The sequence below is a fragment of the Mixophyes fleayi genome, chromosome 4 (genome assembly GCF_038048845.1).
Source record: "Mixophyes fleayi isolate aMixFle1 chromosome 4, aMixFle1.hap1, whole genome shotgun sequence".
NCBI lineage: Eukaryota > Metazoa > Chordata > Amphibia > Anura > Limnodynastidae > Mixophyes > Mixophyes fleayi.
Window position 1 is genome coordinate 323850330 of NC_134405.1, and position 23273 is coordinate 323873602.

General features: G+C 39.9%; 1 protein-coding gene across 1 annotated transcript in view; it reads right to left on the reverse strand.

Annotated features, from left to right (window-relative positions):
• Window positions 1-23273, reverse strand: part of ANO2 (anoctamin 2) — a 202078-nt gene that overhangs the window by 81267 nt on the left and 97538 nt on the right. Inside the window, exons 13-14 of the mRNA XM_075210223.1 lie at window positions 15514-15596; window positions 2382-2453 (exon numbers count right to left, since the gene is read on the reverse strand). Coding sequence (XP_075066324.1) covers window positions 2382-2453; window positions 15514-15596 — 155 coding nt within the window. The remainder of the gene's footprint in view (window positions 1-2381; window positions 2454-15513; window positions 15597-23273) is intronic.

Consider the following 23273-nt stretch of genomic DNA (forward strand, 5'->3'; position numbering starts at 1 on the left):
CCCAGGGAGCCCAGGCACACAGTTTGGGAACCGCTGGGTTTAACAATAAAAATACAAGTTCAATGTTGCATTCTTAATTCAACAGACACTAATGGCAGCTGCCTTCCCAGCAGTCGATTGTGCCTCCATATTGTACTTTGTGGCTATTTTTGTTTTTTTTTGTGCTTTGTTTTAATCTATAGTACTTTGATGCTTACACACCCTCTAGCTTGTGGTCATCGCTTATCTATCTACTCTGATTTATATGCTTTTCCAGTACTATGTAATACTCAGTATATATGATATTTGCTTTGCCTGTTTCTTACGTACGTACGGTAATTCAAGATGATTCTAATTAGAACAAATAAAATAGATCGCCATTATTCATTTAAAAAGGAGTTCTATGCAAACTTAATTGACAGTTAAGTGTAAACTATTATGTGTTCTGTTTTTTTTTACTATAATTACATGTGGATTCCTCACACAGACGATCTTTAAAATCCAGCTGTTTTTACAGACAAGTGAAAATTCTTATAGATGCCATTAGTTTACTATTCTTTACTCTCTTTTCAACTCCCTTGCAGAGTTTTATCACATCTCATTTTTTCATTTGATCCAGGGGAGGGCTGGCCACCGTAGGACGCCAGAGGGGATGGGGGGGCAGGGGGGAGTCACTTGTAGAAAGTACATAGTAAAGCAGTGTGGCTACTATGGGAACCCATCAGAGGCGGGCTGGCCTATTAGGGCGGGGGGGCAGGCCGGCCGGCCGCCCCCCCCGGATGCAAAAAACAGTTTCTCCCCCCGCGGCCGCATCCAATGTCATCAGATGCGGCCGCGTCAGCGCACAGACGGCTGCATCACATGACAGGGGATGCGGCCGCGTCATCAATGACGCGGACGCATCCCCTGTAATATGATGCGGCCGCCTGTGTGCCCCCCGACCATCCCTCTCCCAGCCCGCGCCTGGAACCCATTATACTTTGGCAGCTCGGTTTTCTTGTCTAATCATGGCTATGAATATCTCCTTTCCCGAAGCCTTGTCAACTAATGTGTTATTGGTCGGTGAGAGCAGGAAAAATAATAATATTTTTATTTTATAGTCAGTTTCCTAATTGCAAACAAATTACATAGTTCTATAGACTCTACTGTACAGACAGTGACTATGTCCCCAGAGATGTGTTGTATTTAAATAAGAACATCCCATTAGCGTTTGTCCCATTGTAAACCCCACCCCCATTTGTCAGTCACCCCCATATATCTTATCATAAGTTTTACGTTCAATTCTGTTACGTCTTCCTCTTTCCTTTCATTTCCACAGCTCCAACAGTCCTCCCATCGGAGACTGCTGTCATACACCTTCTACAGGGTCTATGATTTCAATCGTATCATTAAACTCATGTTTTGCTTACTACTATTTCCCTCCGTTAAGATATAAGTATTTCATTATGCTTTCAGTGTATGCAGACATACTGAGGATACTTTCTTTTACTTGCATGGAAAACAAGCGTAGATGAGACGAAAGAATTAGCGTACCCCATCCTTCTTAATTGGTCCTGTCGCATTTGGAACTGTTCTGGTCAGAGCCAGCACTGCCACTAGGCAAACCTAGGCAGTTGCTTCGGGTGCAGCGAGTAGGGGATGCCTAAAACACTGCTTATTGTCACAAAAGGGCCCCCACACTGAGCACCGAACACTAACATTATGGGGAAAGATCTAGTAACGTCTCATCTGTAAAGCCCCTGTCTACTGCTCCTCCATGTTTGTAGTGGAGTGTGGCGGTAGGCTATGATGTCATAGGGTAATGCCACGCTCCCAAAAATGTGCCACCTCATTCCTGCTCCAGGTAAGAAGCGGGGAACAGGGAACCAGGGGGGGTAGTTGGAGAACATCTAGGGTGCCAGGAATGCAGACACCGGCCATGGTGTTAGTTATTAAATGGACTAAACTAACTTTTTTATTGTTTTGTTTTTTTAATTACAGGACTAAGGCAAATTGAATATTGGGCATAACGGTTGCTCAGTGGTTAGCACTTCTGCCTCACAGTGCTGTGGTAATGAGTGTGATTCCCGACCATGGCCTTATCTGTGTGGAGTTTGTATGTTCTCCCTGTGTTTGCGGAGATTTCCTCCGGATGCTCCAGTTTCCTCCCACACTCCAAAAACATACTGGTAGAGTAATTCACTGCTATGAAAATTGACCCTAGTCTGTGTGCTTATGTTAGGGAGTTTAGACTGTAAGCTCCAATGGGCCAGTGACTGATGAGAGTGAGTTCTCTGTACAGCGCTGCGGAATTGGTGGCGCTAAATAAATAAGTGATGATGATGAATGCTATTACATAAAATAAAATCAGTGGTCATTTTAATAAACATGACATATGTATGCAATATAAAAAAAAATCTTACCCCGTTTTTGCAGGCTTTACACTTTTCTCTCATTAAAAGCAACTTGGTTTCATATTCTGGTCTTGGATGTTCCTACACAAGAAAATAGAACCAGGAAGAGTATATTAATTTTCATTCACTTCTCCTTTGTGGACGTCAAACACGACCAATAAAACACAATACACCGAGGAAGAATTGAGTATTTGTGTGTGCTTTTTTTTTTTTCACCATAGGACACGATTAAACACAGTCACTAGAATTGGAGGGACCAAACACTTGAGGACACGAAAAGGTCTAACAAAACAGAAACAAGTCAAACCTTTATACGCTCCTTGGTGCAGATTCGATGGTGAAAAAGGAGAAAAAACATATTATAAACATAACGCCAAGTAGAAAAAAAGGCTTTTTTTTTTTCACAGAGACCACAAGGTGTTTGCAATATGAAGTTGTTTTCTTAAAAAAAGGCCACATTTGTTTTAGTTTGGAACAAGATACAGCATGTACAGTTTTTTATTAATATGTATCGATTTTAAAGCCTGAACCATTTTTATTTGTGATAACGGGGTGCATAATGGGAAAATTATATGAAAATTGATCTCCCTTTATGGAAATTACAATACAATAAGAATGATGCTAGCAATGGGACTTAGGGCTAGATTTACTAAACTGCGGGTTTGGAAAAGTGGAGATGTTGCCTATGGCAACCAATCAGAGTCTAGCTTTTATTTATTTAGTGCATTCAACAAAATGACAGCTAGAATCTGATTGGTTGCAATAGGCAACATCTCCACTTCTCCCGCAGTTTAGTAAATATACTCCTTAGATTTCTAGGGGAAACTGCGATTACACAACCAGCCTTTCTGGTGCGATAAATTTAAGTAAATCCTATTTAGGTGCATTTAAATAGGCTCAGAGCACCCTCATTGTTCAATACGTCGAAATGGATGATCAGGAGATGAAGTGGGCAGGATTAGAGCAGCTTTAGCCAATCAGAAATAGAATATATTAGTAGCAGAGTTTATTTCAGCTCAGCCAATTCCTCTGAGTAGGTAAGATGGAAGCGGGAGGTCAGAAGCCAACAGGCAGTATGGAGGACTAGAGATTCCGCTTGCCACTATTGAACCAAATTTCTTCTCAAAAGTTGTGAACCACTTGGATTCGACAATGAAAAAAAATATCCCACCTGTGAAATTAGGACTGGCTCTGTTAAAAGTAAAATGAAAATAAAAATCTAGTACTCAATGGAGAAGCACCCCTGTAATAATATAATTCTCAGACAAAATGCATTCATTGCGTATAATAAATGACTAAAGATTGGGCAGCCTGACCCCCTAAATCGTCAATTAGACCAGTACGAGATAGCTTGGGCTGGTTTGACTTATGATAGGGAGACCTAGTGAAAACTAACCCCGGGGTAAATTTATCAAACTGCAGGATTGAAAAAATGGAGATGTTGCCTATAGCAACCAATCAGATTCTAGCTATCATTTATTTAGTACATTCTACAATATGACAGCTAGAATCTGATTGGTTGCTATAAGTAACAGCTCTACTTTTTCAAACCTGCAGTTTAGTAAATATACCCCATGGTCTCTATGTAGTGGCTAAAAACAGTATAAAGTAGCAATTTAGGAGTTATCTACCTTTATATTTCAGCATCAATTTCCAGATGATTTATAAATCATTGTTTTATACTTATAATTTTTCATGGATCGAAAAACAACATTTAACTTAATTAGCTTTTATGTTGCACTAGGGGATAACTGTATCCCATTGCATTGCAATTTTATTTCATCTACGTAGAAAATTAACAGAAGTTGCCAATTCCTGTTGTAACGACTGAGCAGATTTATTACTAAAGCTTTTAAAAAGGAAAAGTGAAGGTGTTGCCCTCAGTACATTCTAAGGGGTCTATTTACTAAACTGCGGGTTTGAAAAAGTGAAGATATTGCTTATAGCAACCAATCAGATTCTAGTTCTAATTTATTTAGGACATTCAATAAAATGACAGCTAGAATCTGATTGGTTGCTATAGGCGACATCTCCACTTTTTCAAACCAGCAGCTTAGTAAATATACACCCTAGATTATGATAGCTAGGATTTGTTTGGTTGCCATGGGTAACATCTCCACTTTTTCTTTTCAGAAGTTTTAGTGTATTAACCTTCTTCATTTCCACCATAAGCCAGCATAAAAAATATTGACGACCATTGCATTATATAATTAAATGTTAGCTGTAAAAAATGTGGTATCTTCAACATCTGTGATGGAAAAGGATTGAATTAAAATCAGCTATTTTTAAACATTATTATCATTATTATTATTATTATTATTATTATTATTATTATATATTTAAGCATAGTTGTGCTTATAATCTACCTTTCATTGACAGGTTCATGAGAAACATTATGTACGTATAATGCTTTTGATTTTCCAAACACTATTCCATCTTTTCATATTACCAGTCATCCTGTGTTAGATTAAATCATTCATCTTCTGACCTATCCCACAGAAAATAGTTTCTCCTTTCAGTAACATTCCTGCCATATTTCCTTCTTTACATATTTGCGTATACATTACATTTAGCGGAAAACAAACCCTTAAAAATATGCTTAAAGGTGATGTTGATTTTAGATAGAGATAAAATCAGGTTCACTGCTAGGAATCCTACAGGGGTAAAAATGTATGTGTTTGCTAAGTACTTTATGAAATCCCCAGGGTTATCCTGATTATTAAAGCTGTCACCAGGTTTGCACTGTGTGATAAAAAACAATAAAAATTGGGGGGTTCTCTATGACCCTGTTCACCCAGGAGAGAGCATCTCATTGGAAATGCTTTCTATGCGCTAAGGAGGAGGTACAGAGGTACAATACGGGAGGAAGCATAGCGAGTGTTGACAGCCCGCTTTGGAATTTGCATCAAGTTATCGGCTTAAGAGTGCGCAGAATGATCTCTTCAGGGCAAACAGAGGCACAGATGAATACTAATTTAAATTGGGGGATTATGTGACTTTCCTTTTAAAGCCACGGAATACAAATTAAGTCAATTATATATATATCAAAATCACATAAAAAAATCATAAAAATATTACAACAAATGCTATAAAAACCACCCAAATGGACGATAATGGACTTGATGTCATTATCGTTTTAAGCATACTTTTCATGCAATTTGCATAGTGTCCTCTGTACTCACAGACTGGCAGTGTGAGCTCCTCTCTCCATGAATAAGGACCAGTGGTGGAAGTTGCGTTGCATATGGTGGTACGCAGTGGTCCGAGCGGAAATTTAGAAGTGGCGGTATGGAAAATGTAATGGGAATTTAAGTGAATTGAACTTGACAGTTTTACAATGAAGATCGTAGTAGAAGTTGATGTATGGCATACCACGTATATTATTATTCTTTATTATATGGTGCCACAAGGTATCCGCAGCACCGTACAAAATAAAGATTAACAGTACAGACAGTAAAGCAGGGTGTCACAGTACAGGGTAAAACAATTATAACCAAGACTTCTATCTCCCAGTAAAATAGGTACAGTGGAGTAGGAGAGGAAGAAGTGGTATTGAGACAGAAGGGAAGATTCCCTGCTCATAGGAGCTTACAAACTAAGGGACGGGGAGACAGACAGCAGGCACGAGAGGAGTCAGTAGAGGGAACAAGCGAATGAGGATGGAGAGAGGGGGAGGAAAGAAGAGCAAGGAAGGAGAAGGTTATGTGGATGGATGGTAGGCCGTGAGGAACAGTTGGGGTCTGAGAGCCCGTTTGTAGGAGCCAAGATTAAGGGGCAGACAGATGGAGGGAGGCAGGTTGTTCCATTGGAGGGGGGCAGCATGGGAAAAGTCTTGAATTCTGGTGTTGGAATGAGGTTATCAGTATGGAGGAAAGGCAGCGGTCATTGGCCGAACGCAGGGAGCGGGCGGGAGTGTGGATGGAGAGGAGGCAATTGAGTGGGAGAGGACCTTGTAAGTGACAGTGAAGAGTTTAATAAGGATTCTGTAGAGTAAAAGGAGCCAATGTAGGGCAAGACAGAGAGGGAAGGCAGAGGAAGAGCGCAGAGAATGAAAGATAAGTCTCGCCGATGTATTTAGAATAGAGAGTAGGGGGACGAGACGGGAGAGGAGGAGGCCAGTTAGGAGAAGGTTGCAGTAATCAAGTCAGAAAATGATGAGAGCGTGGATGATAGTTTTGGCAGCATCCTGAGAGAGGAAGTGCCCGATGCGGGCAATATTCCGAAGTTGAAAGAGACAGGATTGGGCAAGAGAGTGAATGTGGGGGGCAAAAGAGAGTCAAGGGTGACACCCAGGCAGCGTATATGGGGAACAGCAGAGAAGGTGGTGTTGTTAATGGTGATGGATAGATCGAGGTAGGGTGAGAATTTAGAAGGTATACACCCCTACTTCCACTATTGATGCTATGCCATACCGCCACTTCTCCTACTGCCTTCATTGTAAAACTATCAAGTTCCATTCACTTACATTTCCCTTATTTTTTTCATACCGTCACTTCTAGATTAGGGATTGCAGCTTGTGATTGGCTGTTCTTCTCACACACACACCCTCTGTGAAACATTTAAAAGTTATTAACCCTGGGGAATGTAGTATCTCTCGGGACCCTGGATGGTGGGATGGGGAGAATTGAGTCCCTACACTACCACCTTTTTATTTGGTAGTAGAGCTTTTATGTCTGTCAGTGTCAAACACATAAGGAGTTGTTTGTTTCAGGTGTTATCCAATTTTAAATGCAACCTTTTTTGTTGCAGAAAACAATCTCTGTGCTGTTGTTGCAATGCAGATTAAACATTTAGAACACTAGTTTTATTTATGAAGACAAATTTAAGAGGGAACAGATGTAAATGGTTAAAAGGAGAATCTGAGAAATGTCTAAATGTTTCTCTTGCTGTATACATACTTTCATGTTAAGTAACACAGCATGTTTAATGCAGGTCAGAAGTTATTTAATAGATGTCAACGTACGAACAGAAATAATTGATATACTGTACTGCACATGTATAACATGAAATACAATCTGTTCTGTTCTGTTCTGTACATTCTGCTATAATTAAATGTAGGCAGATATGCAAGCTTGGGAAAGGAACATTAAAATGCTAAAAATCAATCAAGTGCACCCACCAATTACACAACGTGGAAGCAGCCTTGTTGAGAATGCAGCTTAGAACAGATATGTTATAGTCACAAAATTGCTGCCTCAATGTTTGAAGTCCTCAGTGAGATCATTGGTTCCTAGTGAACTGCAGTATCAGGAATATTGGTTTAGCTCACAATAAGGCTGCTTCCACTGGCTGTAGATGACAGGTGCCGCTCATGGGCATCTCCAAGAAATTGTTCGGCGGGTGGCAAAGCAGCAGTGATCAGCAAACGAGGACAAGGCCAGGTCATGGAGGAAGGTGTCTGGACTAGCGAGGTCTGCACAGGAAGCAGAGTATCCTGGGCATTATATTATATTGGTCAAGCTATTTACACTTCAGTTGTTGATACAGTATATTAAGTGTTATTCCTCCATGGACCACAACGGGTTAGATTTGTCCGTGTCAATAAGCTTATTGTAAATATCCTGCATATTTATTTAAAAAATAAACAAACACATAAATGCTATTGAAAGTTGTTTTAGATCATAACTGCTCATAAATAAGGAAGAACTCTTTTATATCAGGCATCCTGGGGCACTGTAGCATGTGTGCTTCAAATTATTTATGTGCAAAAACAAAAGTCCATTCAAAGCACATTAATATTAATGTAGCACTAAACCTACATGTAATCTCCCAAATAGGTTTGTTTTACATAATCTGGTTAAGGCACAATAATTATTACACAACAAAATATTCTGTGGAAACAAGGTTATGTAAGAAGTTCTTCTTTCGTCTCTTATAGAGCCCCCCCCCCCCCCCCCCCACACACACACACACACACACACACATATCAATGTCCATCCAGGCCAAATGCATTATAACTAAATTGGATAAGATTTTGCTGTTCGGACCTTTGGGCACAATGACAGGGTTACATTTGCAATGCTGAGTCCTGTTGTCGTGGACTGTACACACAAGCCAGTAGTGGGGATCTGTTTTCCTTTTACAATGTGCCCAATGAGTAATCATTCAAAGGTAAAATAAGAAATGTAGTGTTGGAGTCTCTTAATTGGCTTCTTTCAGGCTACACCCGATGTGATATTGGGCCAGTTGCCTGATACCCAGCTGTGATATTGCAGCTTGTGTGGCCAACATTCTACTCATTGCGTGCATCTGATCTGTCAATCACTGAAATAAAAAGCCACACCCACGTGGTGCTTGACGCATTTCACAATGTATTTCATGGCGAAATGTATAAGAAAGGAAAGGATCAGGCCAAACATACCCCAATTTGATTTAAACAACAGATGTGGGTGATCGATTCTATTAAATTCTCCTACATTAACCCCAATGTTTTTGAAAAATATATTTGCTTCCTTAGCATTTACTCATTTTTGCTATGTAACTTTTATTCTTGTTTCCTTTGGCTTTGGTGTTATTTAAGGACCATTTACAAAAGTGCAAATGTATTTGACGGGCCTGCTTTTGTGGAAGTCCACCGTTTTAACTATTACAAAAGTTTGCACTGTATAATGGGAGGAGTTAGGTGAATGGGAGGTGTTTCTTGCTGAGAGTGGAACAGGCGCTAATCACTGCAGTAGAAAAAGGAGAATCTATTTTATGGGATGGGATTATTTAATTGAGAGAGAACATTGTTTTTCTCCCAGCAAAACGCCTTATTTCTTCGGCTGATGAAAAGCGGCAGAAACAAAATCTCACCCTACGCTTTAAGTGAGACACATTTCGCAGTTTCCAGTTGCACTTTTTTTGGAAAAGCCCATGTTTAGGTGTCTAAGGCTGCTTCTACTCTTCCATGTCTAGGCGTCCTTCGCGCAGTGTATCAAAAACCATTTGATCACACAAAAGTGACACATGTAATAACGGCAGTCCTTATGTCACCTAATAATTAATACATAGTTGAAGCAAAACCAAGCCGTATTTCAGTAGAACAACGCAAATAAAGGGTTTGGTAATAAAGTGGAATCAAGTATCCAAAAATGATCCTTACTGCTTCAAAAACCTATTGTGTGAACATTATAATAGCCCAAAGTTCTAACTTACTTCCAATCACATTACATTGGTAAAGTGGATTACAAAGTAAACATTACAGTTGTTATTAAAATTATGACTTTGGGGCTTCAGTACTGCTTACAGAACACAAGTTAATTGATAAATATTTGGCTCTTCTCGTCACTGGACTGATGTACATCTCCATTGTAGACATTTAGGGCTAGATTAACTAAGCTGCGGGTTTGAAAAAGTGGGGATGTTGCCTATAGCAACCAATCAGATTTTAGCTTTCATTTACTTAGTACATTCTACAAAATGACAGCTGGAATCTGATTGGTTGCTATAGGCAACATCCCCACTTTTTCAAACCCGCAGCTTAGTAAATCTAGCCCTTAGTGTCACAAATTAACTACCCCTCATAGGTTTTGCTAATTTGAGATCTCACGAATCAAAGCAGAAATTAATAGATTGACTCGTATCATGTTTACAAGGACTTGAGCAGAGACTAAAAATGAGTCTTGTACTATAAACTCACCAACTGTCTGAGAAAGTGATAAATGACAGCATATGGAAGCTGATTAATGACAATAGAGGATTACTTTGCACTTGACCTTAATGCTCTTAAAATATAGTTTGCAGTCAAGGAATAAAATGCCATTTGAAGCTTTAGATTGGTATTTTTGTATATAAACACTGCAAAACAGAAGTTATGGGAAACGCTGGTATGGGAACTACATTATGTACTATTTCAAAATAAGAGTAAATAATATTTTGGTATAAGCTACTCTGACAGCAACTGCAACCACCTACGTCTACTGCCAGTTCCCACCAAGACGGGAATCAGAACGCTGGTCCTTTTACATAATATGGGAAACAGAGAAGAGGAGGTCCGCCAGAAGACGTACTAGTGACGGAAGGGGAAAGACTCAAAAGTAGCTCTATAATTATCCTGGGAAGAGAAAAACGCCATCATTTAATATAAGTTGCTTGTGTCAGATGATCCTAAGACATGAGCATAAGAGTTGGTCATAGTTTGTGCTCTAATATTAGCCAAATCCCTAGCGCAAAATGCAACTTGTTGAGCCTAGTCCTAAGGACAGACCTATCATTAACAAAGCAGCTCATACGGTAATTTAAACTTAAGTCCTAACCTCACACCCAACCAGTTAGTGGTAGTTAACCTATAAGTCAGGGCTTAAGACTTGGGTCGCAAGGTCTTCATGGGTGGGTCTCCATTTTCCTCTATAGTGATTCCCAACTAATGAACTAATCATATAGAATTATTTATAAGGCTTTAGTATTATTTCCTCCCCCCCCCCAAAAAAAAATAAAGAGAGAGAGCTGCTGCGCATGCGGCCGTGCATGCGCAGCAGCTCCATTTTTTAGCGATGCTGTACTGTACAGCAGCCGCGGCGCTGTCAAAGAAGCGTCCGCGGCAGTGCTGTATTGTAGTACAAAACAGCACCGCCGCGGACGCTTCTGTGACAGCGCCGCGGTTGCTGTACAGTACAGGGCAATGTTTAGTGCCCGTTAGTTCGCAGAGGGGGGGGGTTTCTGGAGAACCAGAAACCCCCCCTGCGTGCGCCTCTGGCCCTGCTTATATTTAAAATATATTTTGTACAATAATATACTTTGTAAACAGAAGTATAGTTACAGCTCAGTTTAGCATGCAGCTGTCATTATAATCCTGTTGACTCGATCAAAGTTCCACTGGAGCATCGTGACCCATATTGCTCCCTTGTGGTTTAAAACTGGCAGATGTGCTCTTGCAGGCTTGGCTCACCATCCATAGATGGGCTCCCGGGTGCTATGGGGTAACAGTGATACTCTCATCTTATTAAAACCTTGTACAACGGGGTTAAAGGAAGGGTAAGTTCGGTCAGAAAAATCATTTTAAATATATTGTCTAGTGGTCCTATGAACCAAATTTATTGTAGGTGTTGCGACATTTGCGTATTGCTGTCATTTTATTGGTTTTTTTCTAAATAGTCGTACAAAGTATTAACTGCTTACTTAACAATGGGCTTTGTGGTTTTAATTACTTACCCCTGTATTGTTGTAAACAAAAGTAAAATGTTTCCGGCTCTAGGACAAGGTTGTAACACATTGTGAGTGTCTCAGAGGCTGTTTTGTTTTGCAATGATTACAAATTGCACACAGGAGTATGAACAAAGTTTTCCATTAAAGTAATTAACAATTAACCCCCGGGGGGATTGAGTTTACATTTACTTTCCCCAGCACCAACTCCCGGCCTCCGCTCTGTGCCATTGATATAAGTTTGTTTAGAAGTTATTGAGTACTGTTTGTGGCCTCCTATGTTTCGTTCAATTAATCTCCAAACGGTATTATTATATAACCCGTGCAGTGTGGCACAATTAGGTAGTGGTTCCAAGGCAAACTAGAACCAATAGATCACTTGAGTTTAAACAGATAACAATGTCTGATTTTTAATTGTTGAAATTCAGTAGAGCAAATTTTGTATACATGTGTGGGATCTTTAATCCAGAAACTCATTATCCAGAAAGATCCAACTATCAGAACGAAAAACTAATTCAAGACACCATAACTCTAACACTAGGGGGTGCTGTGCGGGAGAGGATTTAGGTATCAAGAGACCCAGCTCCCCATTCTCATGAGGATTACAATGGTAACCACACCGCTGTTGTTCCCGGACGTTTACAGGAGACACAGTGTGACACATGGGGATATCAAGATCACTTTCCTCAAGTGTCTAATTAGCGATCGAGTATCCAGAAGGACACCGGATCACTATTTAAATATGACATTCTAGAGACTTAATTTCAATGGCACAGTGTTGGCTAACCTGTGACACTCCAGGTGTTGTGAAACTACAAGTCCCAGCATGCTTTGCCAATATAGTAGCTTATTGCTGGAAGGGTATGCTGGGACTTGTAGTTTCACAACACCTGGGGGTAAATGTATCAAGCTGAGAGTTTGCCGGCGGGTTTGAAAAGTGGAGATGTTGCCTATAGCAACCAATCAGATTCTAGCTGTCATTTTGTAGAATGCACTAAATAAATGACAGCTAGAATCTGATTGGTTTTTCAAACCCGCCGGAAAACTCTCAGCTTGATACATTTACCCCCTGGAGTGTCACAAGTTAGCCAACACTGCACTAGTATGTCTTTAGACAGTTGGAAGAAACACAAAATGTCACATTAACTATATGCTGAAAATATATTTAAAAATGTTTAAATTAGAAATATCCTGTGTATTTATGTACCTTACACATTTTTATTGTAATGTAAATGAGGATACTATAAGTTATTGGTTTCATTGTCCATAATTTGTGATTTACAACTTTTTTAATTAGTTTAAAAGTCCACTCTTTAGAAGAAAAAATAGATTGCTTTATTTTAACACAGCTTAACCCAGCTGGGTGCTACAGGGCAAAGAGGGAGGGACGTGATTGGATATGAGATGGTGAATATGTCACGTGATCAGCTCACATCCAATTACGTGCAGGTTCCTTTAGCTCATAACATGTTTTAAATCTTTGAAGCATCTCCTGGTAGTATCCCTGTAAAATGTATTGACCTCAGGGTTTTTTTTCCTCCAAGGGTCAGTGCAATGCATTTAATGTGACTATTTACACACACCTTCCAACATTTAGAATTCCGAAAGTGGGACAAAATAGCTCAGCCCTTGTTCCACCCAAACTCCACCCACTTTTCTTTTAAGCACCACCCCTTTTTGTGGCCCGCGAATCGGGATGTCCGGCCAAAATCGGGACAGTTGGGAGGTATGTTGGTTTGAGATCTATTATGTACTTGTGTATAGTAAAATATCTTGCCTTGAGGAGCTTTTTTTTGGGTGAATTTCAGTTATTTGGGTGAACCAATATGGGAAATCTTCACAAGCTTGTTCCTATAGACTATAGTTCTTGCCAGTGGTAGTTATCATATCGATGCTGACTACCCCGACAAGACTTACCCGACCCCCAGGATTCCGAAGGGCTGCTTCCCGATCTTCATCGATGACGACTCCTCTTCACACCGACTTCAGCCAATGACGATGAAGTAAGAAGGTTATCGCTGTTGTTAAGGGGGTAATGTTAAGTATGCACCCATGTACAATGTAGTTTACAAAGGCTTTGTACATGGCTGTATACTTACATTAATCCCTTAACAACAGCGATAATCACGTTGGCATGTTCAATGACGTCATCAAGTGCAGCCGCCTTCTTACTTCATCGTCATTGGCTGAAGTCGGTGTGAAGAGGAGTCGTCATCGATGAAGATCAGGAAGCAGCCCTTCGGAATCTTTAGGTCGGGGTAAGTCTTGTCAGGGTTCTGGGCATCGATATGCCGTACCCCACCAGTTCTTGCATCCAAAGACTGTACCCAGTATAAAGCTGGATACACACTACACAGTTTTCATCCAATAATCGGCTCAATCAGCCAACATACGAACGCTCGTTAAAAAGTCAGGTCAGTGTGTGCAGTGACACGATGGTCGAAAGTCTGCCCAAATGGATTATCGCCTCATTTGGTTGGTCGTACTGTTTAATATTTTCGTTCCAATCTCGTTTCCACTGTGTAGTGTGTATAAACTTCTGACCGATCCACAACAGTGAGTACGAAATTACAGTCATTGCTCACGACAACATGGCTGTAAAAAGTCACTAAAGGGACGTCCGCTCTTCCCTTTATCGTCCTAAACAAGGCTAGTGTGTATGCAGTCCATGGACCGAGCGATCGGACCATCGATCGCATGTAAAATTGCTCGGCATAAAAAGTTGGTCGTAATTTCTGCTGTGTGTACCCAGCTTTAGAATGATCTTTTACTGGTATCACACTTTAAGGGATAACACAAAAAATGTATACCCTTCCATGTCTAAATTAGTAAGACTTTAGTACCTCTTCTTTCATTAATTTAAAGTTTTCCATTTTCTCCTAAAAGAAAAACTGCTAAGTATAGTTTTATTTGTTTATTAAATGAATCATAAAAGAGAGACAACATGGGATTGCCGTTGTTACACGTGTTACTGTTGTGTTTTTAGAGTGTTTTATGACATTGATTGCAGTTACCTACAAATGCTACTTTTCCACAGCAGTGCAAATAATCTTGTCGGGCAGCACAGTGGCCTAGTGGTTAGTACTTCTGCCTCACAGCACTGGGGTGATGAGTTCGATTCCCGACCATGACCTTATCTGTGAGGAGTTTGTATGTTCTCCCCGTGTTTGCGTGGGTTTCCTCCCACACTCCAAAAACATACTGTAGTCTCTGAGTGTGTATGTTAGGGAATTTAGAATGTAAGCTCCAATGGGGCAGCGATTGATGTGAATGAATTCTCTGTACAGCGCTGCAGAATTAGTGACGCTATATAAATAACTGATGATGATACCTCCAAAGTGATTATTCTAATCCAAACTGACTGAACCATCGGCCAGTCGCTCCCTTTGTGCCCACGGGCACTTATATATCTATATAAATGTGTTATGGTCTTTATTGCCATCATATTGGTGCAAATGTGTGAAATCTTTAATAACCTCCACTGAGTTAAAATAAGGAAACTTATGTTAGTGGGCAATAGAAAACATTTTACTGGCATTATAATTTATTCTCTAATAAAACTACCTGAACATCCATTTAAAGGGATATTTTATTTTAATACCACATTCAGAAATTGTAACCACAAAAAATAATTTTAAATGTCTTCATAGCTGCCAATGTAGTTTTTTTTGCAATCTATAGCACCTTTATTTATTTTATTTTTTTGTTTAAGTGGCCTTTACATTTAGTACACATTAGATATTATTAATACAATACTTTAAATGTCTTACTTATTAGTGGCAATATACAATATATTACATTTTCTCAAAAGAAATGTGCAGACAAAGTATATAATACTTATAATCAGGGGAGAATTTCGGATATGATATGAAATAGGATCTCTTCATTAATAATTACCAAAACAAAAATAATCAATTTTTTTAAAATACTGCCGGGTTGTCATCCCTTCATCGCCTACCTGAAAATCTCCCCTGCTTATAATGTTTAATGGTTTGTAATATAAATAAATGAAACTTACTTCTTCTTCTTCTAGGCCTGTAAGGTCCCAAAAATAGCTTAGTCTCATTTGTAAGCGCTTCCAGTGTTCGAGAAATAAGGTAGCTGAAAGATAAGATAAAGAACACTAAACTTGATATCAGCTTAGAGAGAAACTAATCAGAGACCGAACTCTACTCTCTCTCTTTATCTCACACACTCATTCTCTCATCTCTTACTGTAGGTTATTGCAAAGAGTCTAAACAGACTCTCCAGTCTTCCGTTACCCGTACTGCAAGCAGCTAAATAGTCCTATAAGCTGCAGCCAGGCACAAGACAGTGGCAATTAAAAAAATAAAATAAACACAATTCAATATGCATAAAGTGAAAACATTGACATGAGTTTCTGGGATTAACCAAGACGGAGGTGGTGCCCCAGCAGGCTAGTCAAATTCTCAAACAAAACTGCAGGGGGCGCTCTTTGATGTCTTAACTACCATCATAGGTGAATATCTGTACAGTGCACAGTAGCTCACAGCAGTCAGACACTCGCTGGCATTGGTCTACCTTTCACTAGACTGATGACAGCCGATTGCTGACTTGTGGCTACTGTACCGTGCAAATCTACACCAATGTTATTGAATAACACCCAAAGCCTAAAGAGTTGATGACAGAAAACAATAGCTTAACAAAAGGACAATCACAAATACATACAGAACAATTCCAACCACCTTGTGAGGACATATAAACGTTCACATTTATAGTTGTGACTGTCATATGCTTTTGTCTTACATAAAGATATATATTAGGTTTATTGGTCCTTTAAGGTCTCATGTTCCAAATAAATTTTAACAAACATACATAGTTAAAGCGGGTGAAAAAAGACACCAGTCCATCAAATTCAAACTATTTTGGATCTCCTGCGATCCTGCACTTATATTTGAAATTGATCCAGATGAAGCAACCACCAATCTGTTTCAATTGGGAAAATATCCTCCTGACCCAATATTGCAGTCCTATTTCTCCCTGGATCCACTACTATCTTTCATTATAATTAATGGTCGTATCCCTGGATACACTTTTCTGCTAAAAATATGTCTAACCCTTTCTTAAACATATCACTTGAATCTTCCGTCACAACCTTCCCTGGCAGTGAATTCCATATCTTGACTGCCCTTACTGTAAAGAACCCCTTCCATTGCTGGCTGTGAAACTTCCTCTCCTCTAACCTTAGGGGGTGACCGCGTCTCCTGTGTATAGTCCTTGGGGTAAAAAGTTCCCATGAACATTCTCTGTATTGACGCTTAGGGGCATATTCAATTGTCGGCGGAAACGGCAAAAATCTACCGTTATTACGGTAGTTTTCTCGCTCGATTTCAGCTTGCAGCTCCCTGAGCCGCGAGCTGAAATCCAGCTTACTATTACCGTAATAACGGTAGTAGTTTTAACGCGGCAGGGAATCGAAAGAATTGAATATGCCCCTTAATGTATTTGTACATAGCAATCATATCCCCTCCTAGACGCCTCTTTTCTAAATTAAACATACTTAAACTGGCTAACCTTTTCTCATAACTTAACGACTCCATACCCTTTATTAATTTTTTCACCATTCTCTGAAACCTACACTTAAATAGAATAGGACAGGATAGTTTAAAAATCAAGCTTAAAGTTTGGAAGAGTCTTAGGTTTTGGGCTAATGTTATGGTTGAATTTTCAACTTTTACGTAGAAATAAACTTAGGACAACACTCTATAGCGTTGAGTTCACCATATGTTTGCTAATATTTGACCCATGGGTCTTAGGATCATCTGTATTAAGCAACAAATATGAGCCTGCACTTGAATGTTGGCTTTAGCAGAGCAACGGAAGACCATAACCGCCTGTAAACCTTTTGATGCACTTTCAGTGAACCTGAAAAAGCCAAAAATGGCCGATAACCTACAGTGAGTTCAAAAACGGTTCTACATAACATGCACAACATCTTACGTCCTGTCATGATATGGATACATTTACACGTATGTTTGTCAATGTTTCGGATGGTTTTCTTCACAGAACTAATTCGTATTTTAGGATTAATGATCCTTAAACTTGATCACAAGGCTAGAGAAGGATTGAATATGATTGCTGACAGATAGCTTAACTTATTCATTAGTTAATTACTGCCTACGGTTTGAGGACATCTAATATTACGGTCCAGTGGTAAACATATGTATCATATGATTTTCCATCGTGCTTAAATATCTTTTATTTGCAGAAGGTTTGTGAATGGAATTTCATCTAAATAAACCACTTTCCTGAAGAGGTTCACACAAATGTCTGAGTTCACTCCAAATAGAATGTTTGGGTGACAGCAAACTAACAAGAGAATTTCATCACTGGCTTATATCAAAATATTGTAACTAACATAAATAAAAATGCAAATAAAGTAGGAACAATTATAATAACTGTTTCAAAGATAAATGTTTTGAAAATGATCAACCAATTAGACACTTTTAATACTGTGCTAGAAAAACAGTAGTTAAACTGTGATTGGTGGCTATGTGTTCCTGTGGGTTGTTAGAAGTCGGACAGGTTAGGACTTTTGTTTTTGTTCGCTTGACATAAGATTGAGTTAGGGGTGCCATCTCCTGGAATTAGACAGCTGTACTTCACACATTTCAGACAGGTAAATCACATCAGTCAACTGTCTTATATTCTCCAGGCATAAAAATAAACAAACAGAAACAAAGGTCCTAGGAACACCCTCTCTTATGTGCAGGACCTTGTGTCCCATACACATACAAAATACAGAGCTTACTGGTCACCATTTGCAGTGTCTCTCAGGAGGCATCCAACCTCCTCCCCAGCTCTGAGAGAGTGATTGAGCTGCCTTACAGCCTTTTACCAGCCACACAAAGGTGCAACTTCTGATTAAGAGCAGAGTAAACTACAACATACTCTAGTAAATTGGAAGACCCGGAATGGACCTTATAAATGGAGCCCATCCTTCTCCATTCATGCCTAAGGGACCTTTATACCGGCTCTTTGGGAAGCTCCTTCCCACACAAAAACAACCTCCCTGGGTCTTAAAAGAATACAAGAGAGAAAGCCTGGGACATATACCTATGCCATACACCACTAGCCCAGTGCTTCTGTCACAACTAGTGTGTGTTCAAAAATAACCAATTAGGTTGTGTTGTGGTATCAAAGACCAATAGTTTTTTTGTTTTTTTTTAAAGAAATGGTATTTTTTCCTCACCATTATTCACCTATTTATAGATGTATATTGTATTGTATATTGCCAACATCAACCAGGATTACATTATTTTATAATTATCATGAGAAAACCCAAGCAAAGTTAGTGTCTCAGATATACTTTGGCCATATTCGATCTACTTATACCGCCACTTTACTACCACCTGATGGAAAGTTCTATTTACCCTCACCTACTGCTTAAATGAATTTATGAGATTGAGGGTCCATTGGAAATGCCTTTATGGCATGTGGTACTTTTCTGTATTTGAAGCTTTTTGTACATTGGGCAAATTGCGCCTACAAATGTGCGCCTCCGTGCAAGTGGAAGGCGCAAATTACCACCCATCAGAAAGTTTAGGATGAAACCAAGTCTTTTTGCGGAGTGGAAATTGCCAAATCCCACCAAAAGCGTCCTCTCCCCCCATTTATTTTAATAATCTCGCTCATCTACTCTTCCACAATGTCCAACGTCCTGGTCTGTAACTTTATGCCATGTGGTAGAAAGCTAGACGCTACAAGACAATTAACATTGGACAACTCAAAAAAAAGGATTTTGCACTTTGTGAAATGATGCTCTATGAAGGAAGTCTTTGGATCCATTACGATATATGGGTAAAGCACAATCATTAAATCAATAACGGCTTTATTTTTTCTGCATAAACTACTATCAATTAATTTATTGGAAGAATTGATAATGTAGAAAGTTTGAAACAAATCTGATATTTTAATTCTTTTTAAAGGGCCCCTAACTGTTGGGGGAAATAGGAAAAATGCTTCTTAGCAAAGAAAAAACTGTTTATATAAGCAGTGATATCATGAAAAAAACAAATGTCAATATTTGGACAATATTATTTATAGTCGCACGGTGGCTCAGTGGTTAGCACTTCTGCCTCACACCACATGAGTTTGATTCCCGACCATGGCCTTATCTGTGTGGAGTTTGTATGTTCTGCCCCCTCATAGGGCTGCAAAGGTTGTGGTACTGTAATAACACAAAAAATGTGCAGCCTCATGTAGCAGTGATGTCAGCGGCTAATTGAATAGGGTACTCCCAGTGAGAGGTGAGCATGAGTTTGAGGATACTTGCTGATATGTAATTACAAATTTATATCTCTTATTTGATTAAACACATTGGGCCTGATTCATTAGTGATCTTATCAGCCGTTTTTTTGCTTACCTTAAGCAAATCCACTCTGTGCATGCTCAGAAAAGGGAGATGAGAAGCAAAATCCACTGCGTAAGTAAAGAATTTCTTAAGTTAAGATGAAAATTCATCTTAACTTCACTCTTATCTCCCCATTTCTTCTTAAAAATAAGCATCTTAACTTTTGCACAAGATAAGATCACTAATGAATCAGACCCATTGTGTAACATAATCATTGAGATTGAAGGTTAGAGGATCGCATATACGGATAATTAAATGTATCACGTTGCCTATCACTGATCCAGCTACATGCAGTTTGACATGATTACACAAATAGTACTGCTGACCTGAGTACTTCTCTGAAAAACTTGTCTTGAAAAACGTTAGACCAAATCAACAAAAAATATCAACTACAGTACTCAAATTTATACACGAGTAAGATAATGGAACTCTCTCCTTTGTGTTACAGGATTCGTTTAATCACTGATACTGGGTAATATGAATTCTCCCATTTGCCACTGGGTGGCACTGTTCTGCTGCTGTGAATGTATAATGCAGGATATCTTTAATATGGTTTCACCGACAAACCAATATAGTAGCTTCCACTAATATCATTCAAGTCAAATATGCAGAGAAAGACAGTTCTGATCACAAAATAGTATAGACCTATTTGTTTTATTGGAAATGTATAAATAAAGTAAGAATAAAAGCTTAGCCTGTCAATGGAGTCAATGTTTCTGTTCACTATCTGGCCATTGCGATTATGCGGGAGCAGAGCAGAAGACTCTCCGACTCTTCAGAGCTGGACTGTGGGTGGGGGAAAGTGACTGTGTGGACTAAGAGCTTCGTATTGGTTCTGCGTGGTCCCGCCTCCCATAAACTGCATCAGCAGTACTCAGTTCCAGAACCTTCCAAAAAGGAACAGTGAAAGTGTTGCCCATAGCAACCAACCAGGGTCTAGCTATAATTTATCTAGTACATTCTAGAACATGATAGAATGTAAATGCTGCTTCTACTGTTCTCCCGATTTTTATTTTTCCGACTGCAGTAACCTAATGAATGCAATAACTGACTTAAAAATTACGAATCACTAAACTCTACCTGGTTACTGTAAATGGAAAACTAATGAGAAAAATGCAATAGAACATTGTGAATTAGATAGATGATAGCACGGTGGCTTAGTGGTTAGCGCTTCTGCCTCACAGCACTGGGGTCATGAGTTCGATTCCCGACCATGGCCTTATCTGTGTGGAGTTTGTATGTTCTTCCCGTGTTTGTGTGGGTTTCCTCCGGGTGCTCCGGTTTCCTCCCACACTTCAAAAACATACTAGTAGGTTAATTGGTTGATATTAAATTGCCCTTAGTCTCTCTCGGTCTGTGTGTGTGTATGTTAGGGGATTTAGATCGTAAGCTCCAATGGGGCAGGGACTGATGTGAGTGAGTTCTCTGTACAGCGCTGCGGAATTAGTGGCGCTATATAAATAAATAGATGATGATGATGATGATGATATTAAGTTGGCTAATTTCAGCTAAAACAAGGTTAGTTCTGTTTATTGGCACTCTTCTAATACGGGTGGGTGTGGTCTCTGTTTTAACACTTCATAGCTATCATATTGCCATTTTGTAGTTGTACCTATTTTTTTTAATTGAAAGCCCGGGAACAGTGCTTTCGTGCCCTAGTGCTCGAAAAAATAAGTGAAGACTTAAAAAACGTGCACAAGGGTGCGGGATACGGACCTCCTCTGGAAAGGAAGGGCCCTAGCCCCCGACCCCCGGATCCAGAAGGATCCTTAGGGGTTGAAGGGTCTTCAGACCCCCTTCGCAGCAGGGCTAGGTGGGCCCCTTTAGCCCCTGGGATCCACTGAGGCTTCACCCAGGGCTCAACAACTGAGCCAGCCCTTCGAAGGGTGGGCAACGATGAGGTGCAGGGGGGTCAGAACCTAAGGGCCACACAGCCCCCCCTATATCTATAGGGACATAGAGCCAAAAGGGCCTACCCGCACCCCAAAAATCTGTGTAACTTAAAAAATATAAAAGTGAAAGTGACAAACAAAAGGTTTAATAAATAGAAAAATAAAAAGTGCCGAGTGGTTACGGCCCCAAACTCATGGCTGGGCTATTATAAAAATGTTCTCACCCAACCAAAAGGCCGGGGCAAAGAATAGAGACGGCGCGTATGGAGAAAGTGGTCATAATGTGCTCGGTACCAACATAATCACATGTATAACTGTTTTAAGGTGCCCCTTAACTGTGATTTTTTTGGCACCCCCGGGTCGCCACTCCGGGGACACATTAATTCCGGGATTTCAACGCAGCAATCCCGGCTTCTGGTCAGAGGACCAAGTACAGCTCGGCCACAACTGCACTTGATCTTAGCCAAAAGGCAGAGAAGCCATTTTGTAGTTGTACCTATACTTGGCATGATGCACAAAACTGGTGTGGAGAAAATTATAAGCCCCCTTCTGTGCATAACGATGGCGAGGGCGAGGGTGACTGTCTTCTTGTTAGCCCAGCTCCACAACGGTGTTTTTAATCAAAACGTTACAATTTTTTACGATGTACACCCCTTAAAAAGTGAAAATTACCGTTCCAGAAAAGTATTGTTTAAGCATATTATTATAAAGACCCATTTGAGGAAGATCACTGTAACACTTTATTCAAAATGCGTTCTGAGTTCCTGACTTTAAATTCAATATGATGCTGCATAGTAATGTTGTATATTGTACTTTAGATTTCCTACCGCGCTTAGTATATATTTTATGAGAACTTTTGCTCCTTGGATTGTATTCGGCATAATAACACGCTACATTTTCTTTAAAACTAAAAATATGCAAATTTGGCAATTCTCTAAGAAATAAGAGGTCATGCATAATGTAATATAATATAAATAAAAGCCAATGGAATCATAGTGCTGATAGCTATTTAAACGCCCTGTCTGTGAATAGGGTCATACAAACCATGGGCCAAGGGCAGAACTAACATAGGTTCAGGGGGGTGCAGCTTCTATCATCATCTATTTATTTCTATAGCACCACTTATTCCGCAGCGCTGCACAGAGAACTCATTCACATCAGTCCCTGCCCCATTGGAGCTTACAATCTAAATCCCCCAACATACACAGAGAGAGAGAGAGAGAGACTAAGGGCAATTTAATAGCGGCCAATTAACCCACCAGTATGTGTTTGGAGTGTGGGAGGAAACCGGAGCACCCGGAGGAAACCCATGCAAACACGGGGAGAACATACAAACTCCACACAGATGAGGCCACGGTCGGGAATCGAACTCATGACCCCAGTGTTGTGAGGCAGAAGCGCTAACCACTGAGCCACCGTGCTGCTTTTAAGGGGCCAACTGCTAGGAGGGGGCCCGACAGCTGAGGGGTGCCGATCTTCACTGTCAAAGACCCGTGTGTATGAGAATTTTTC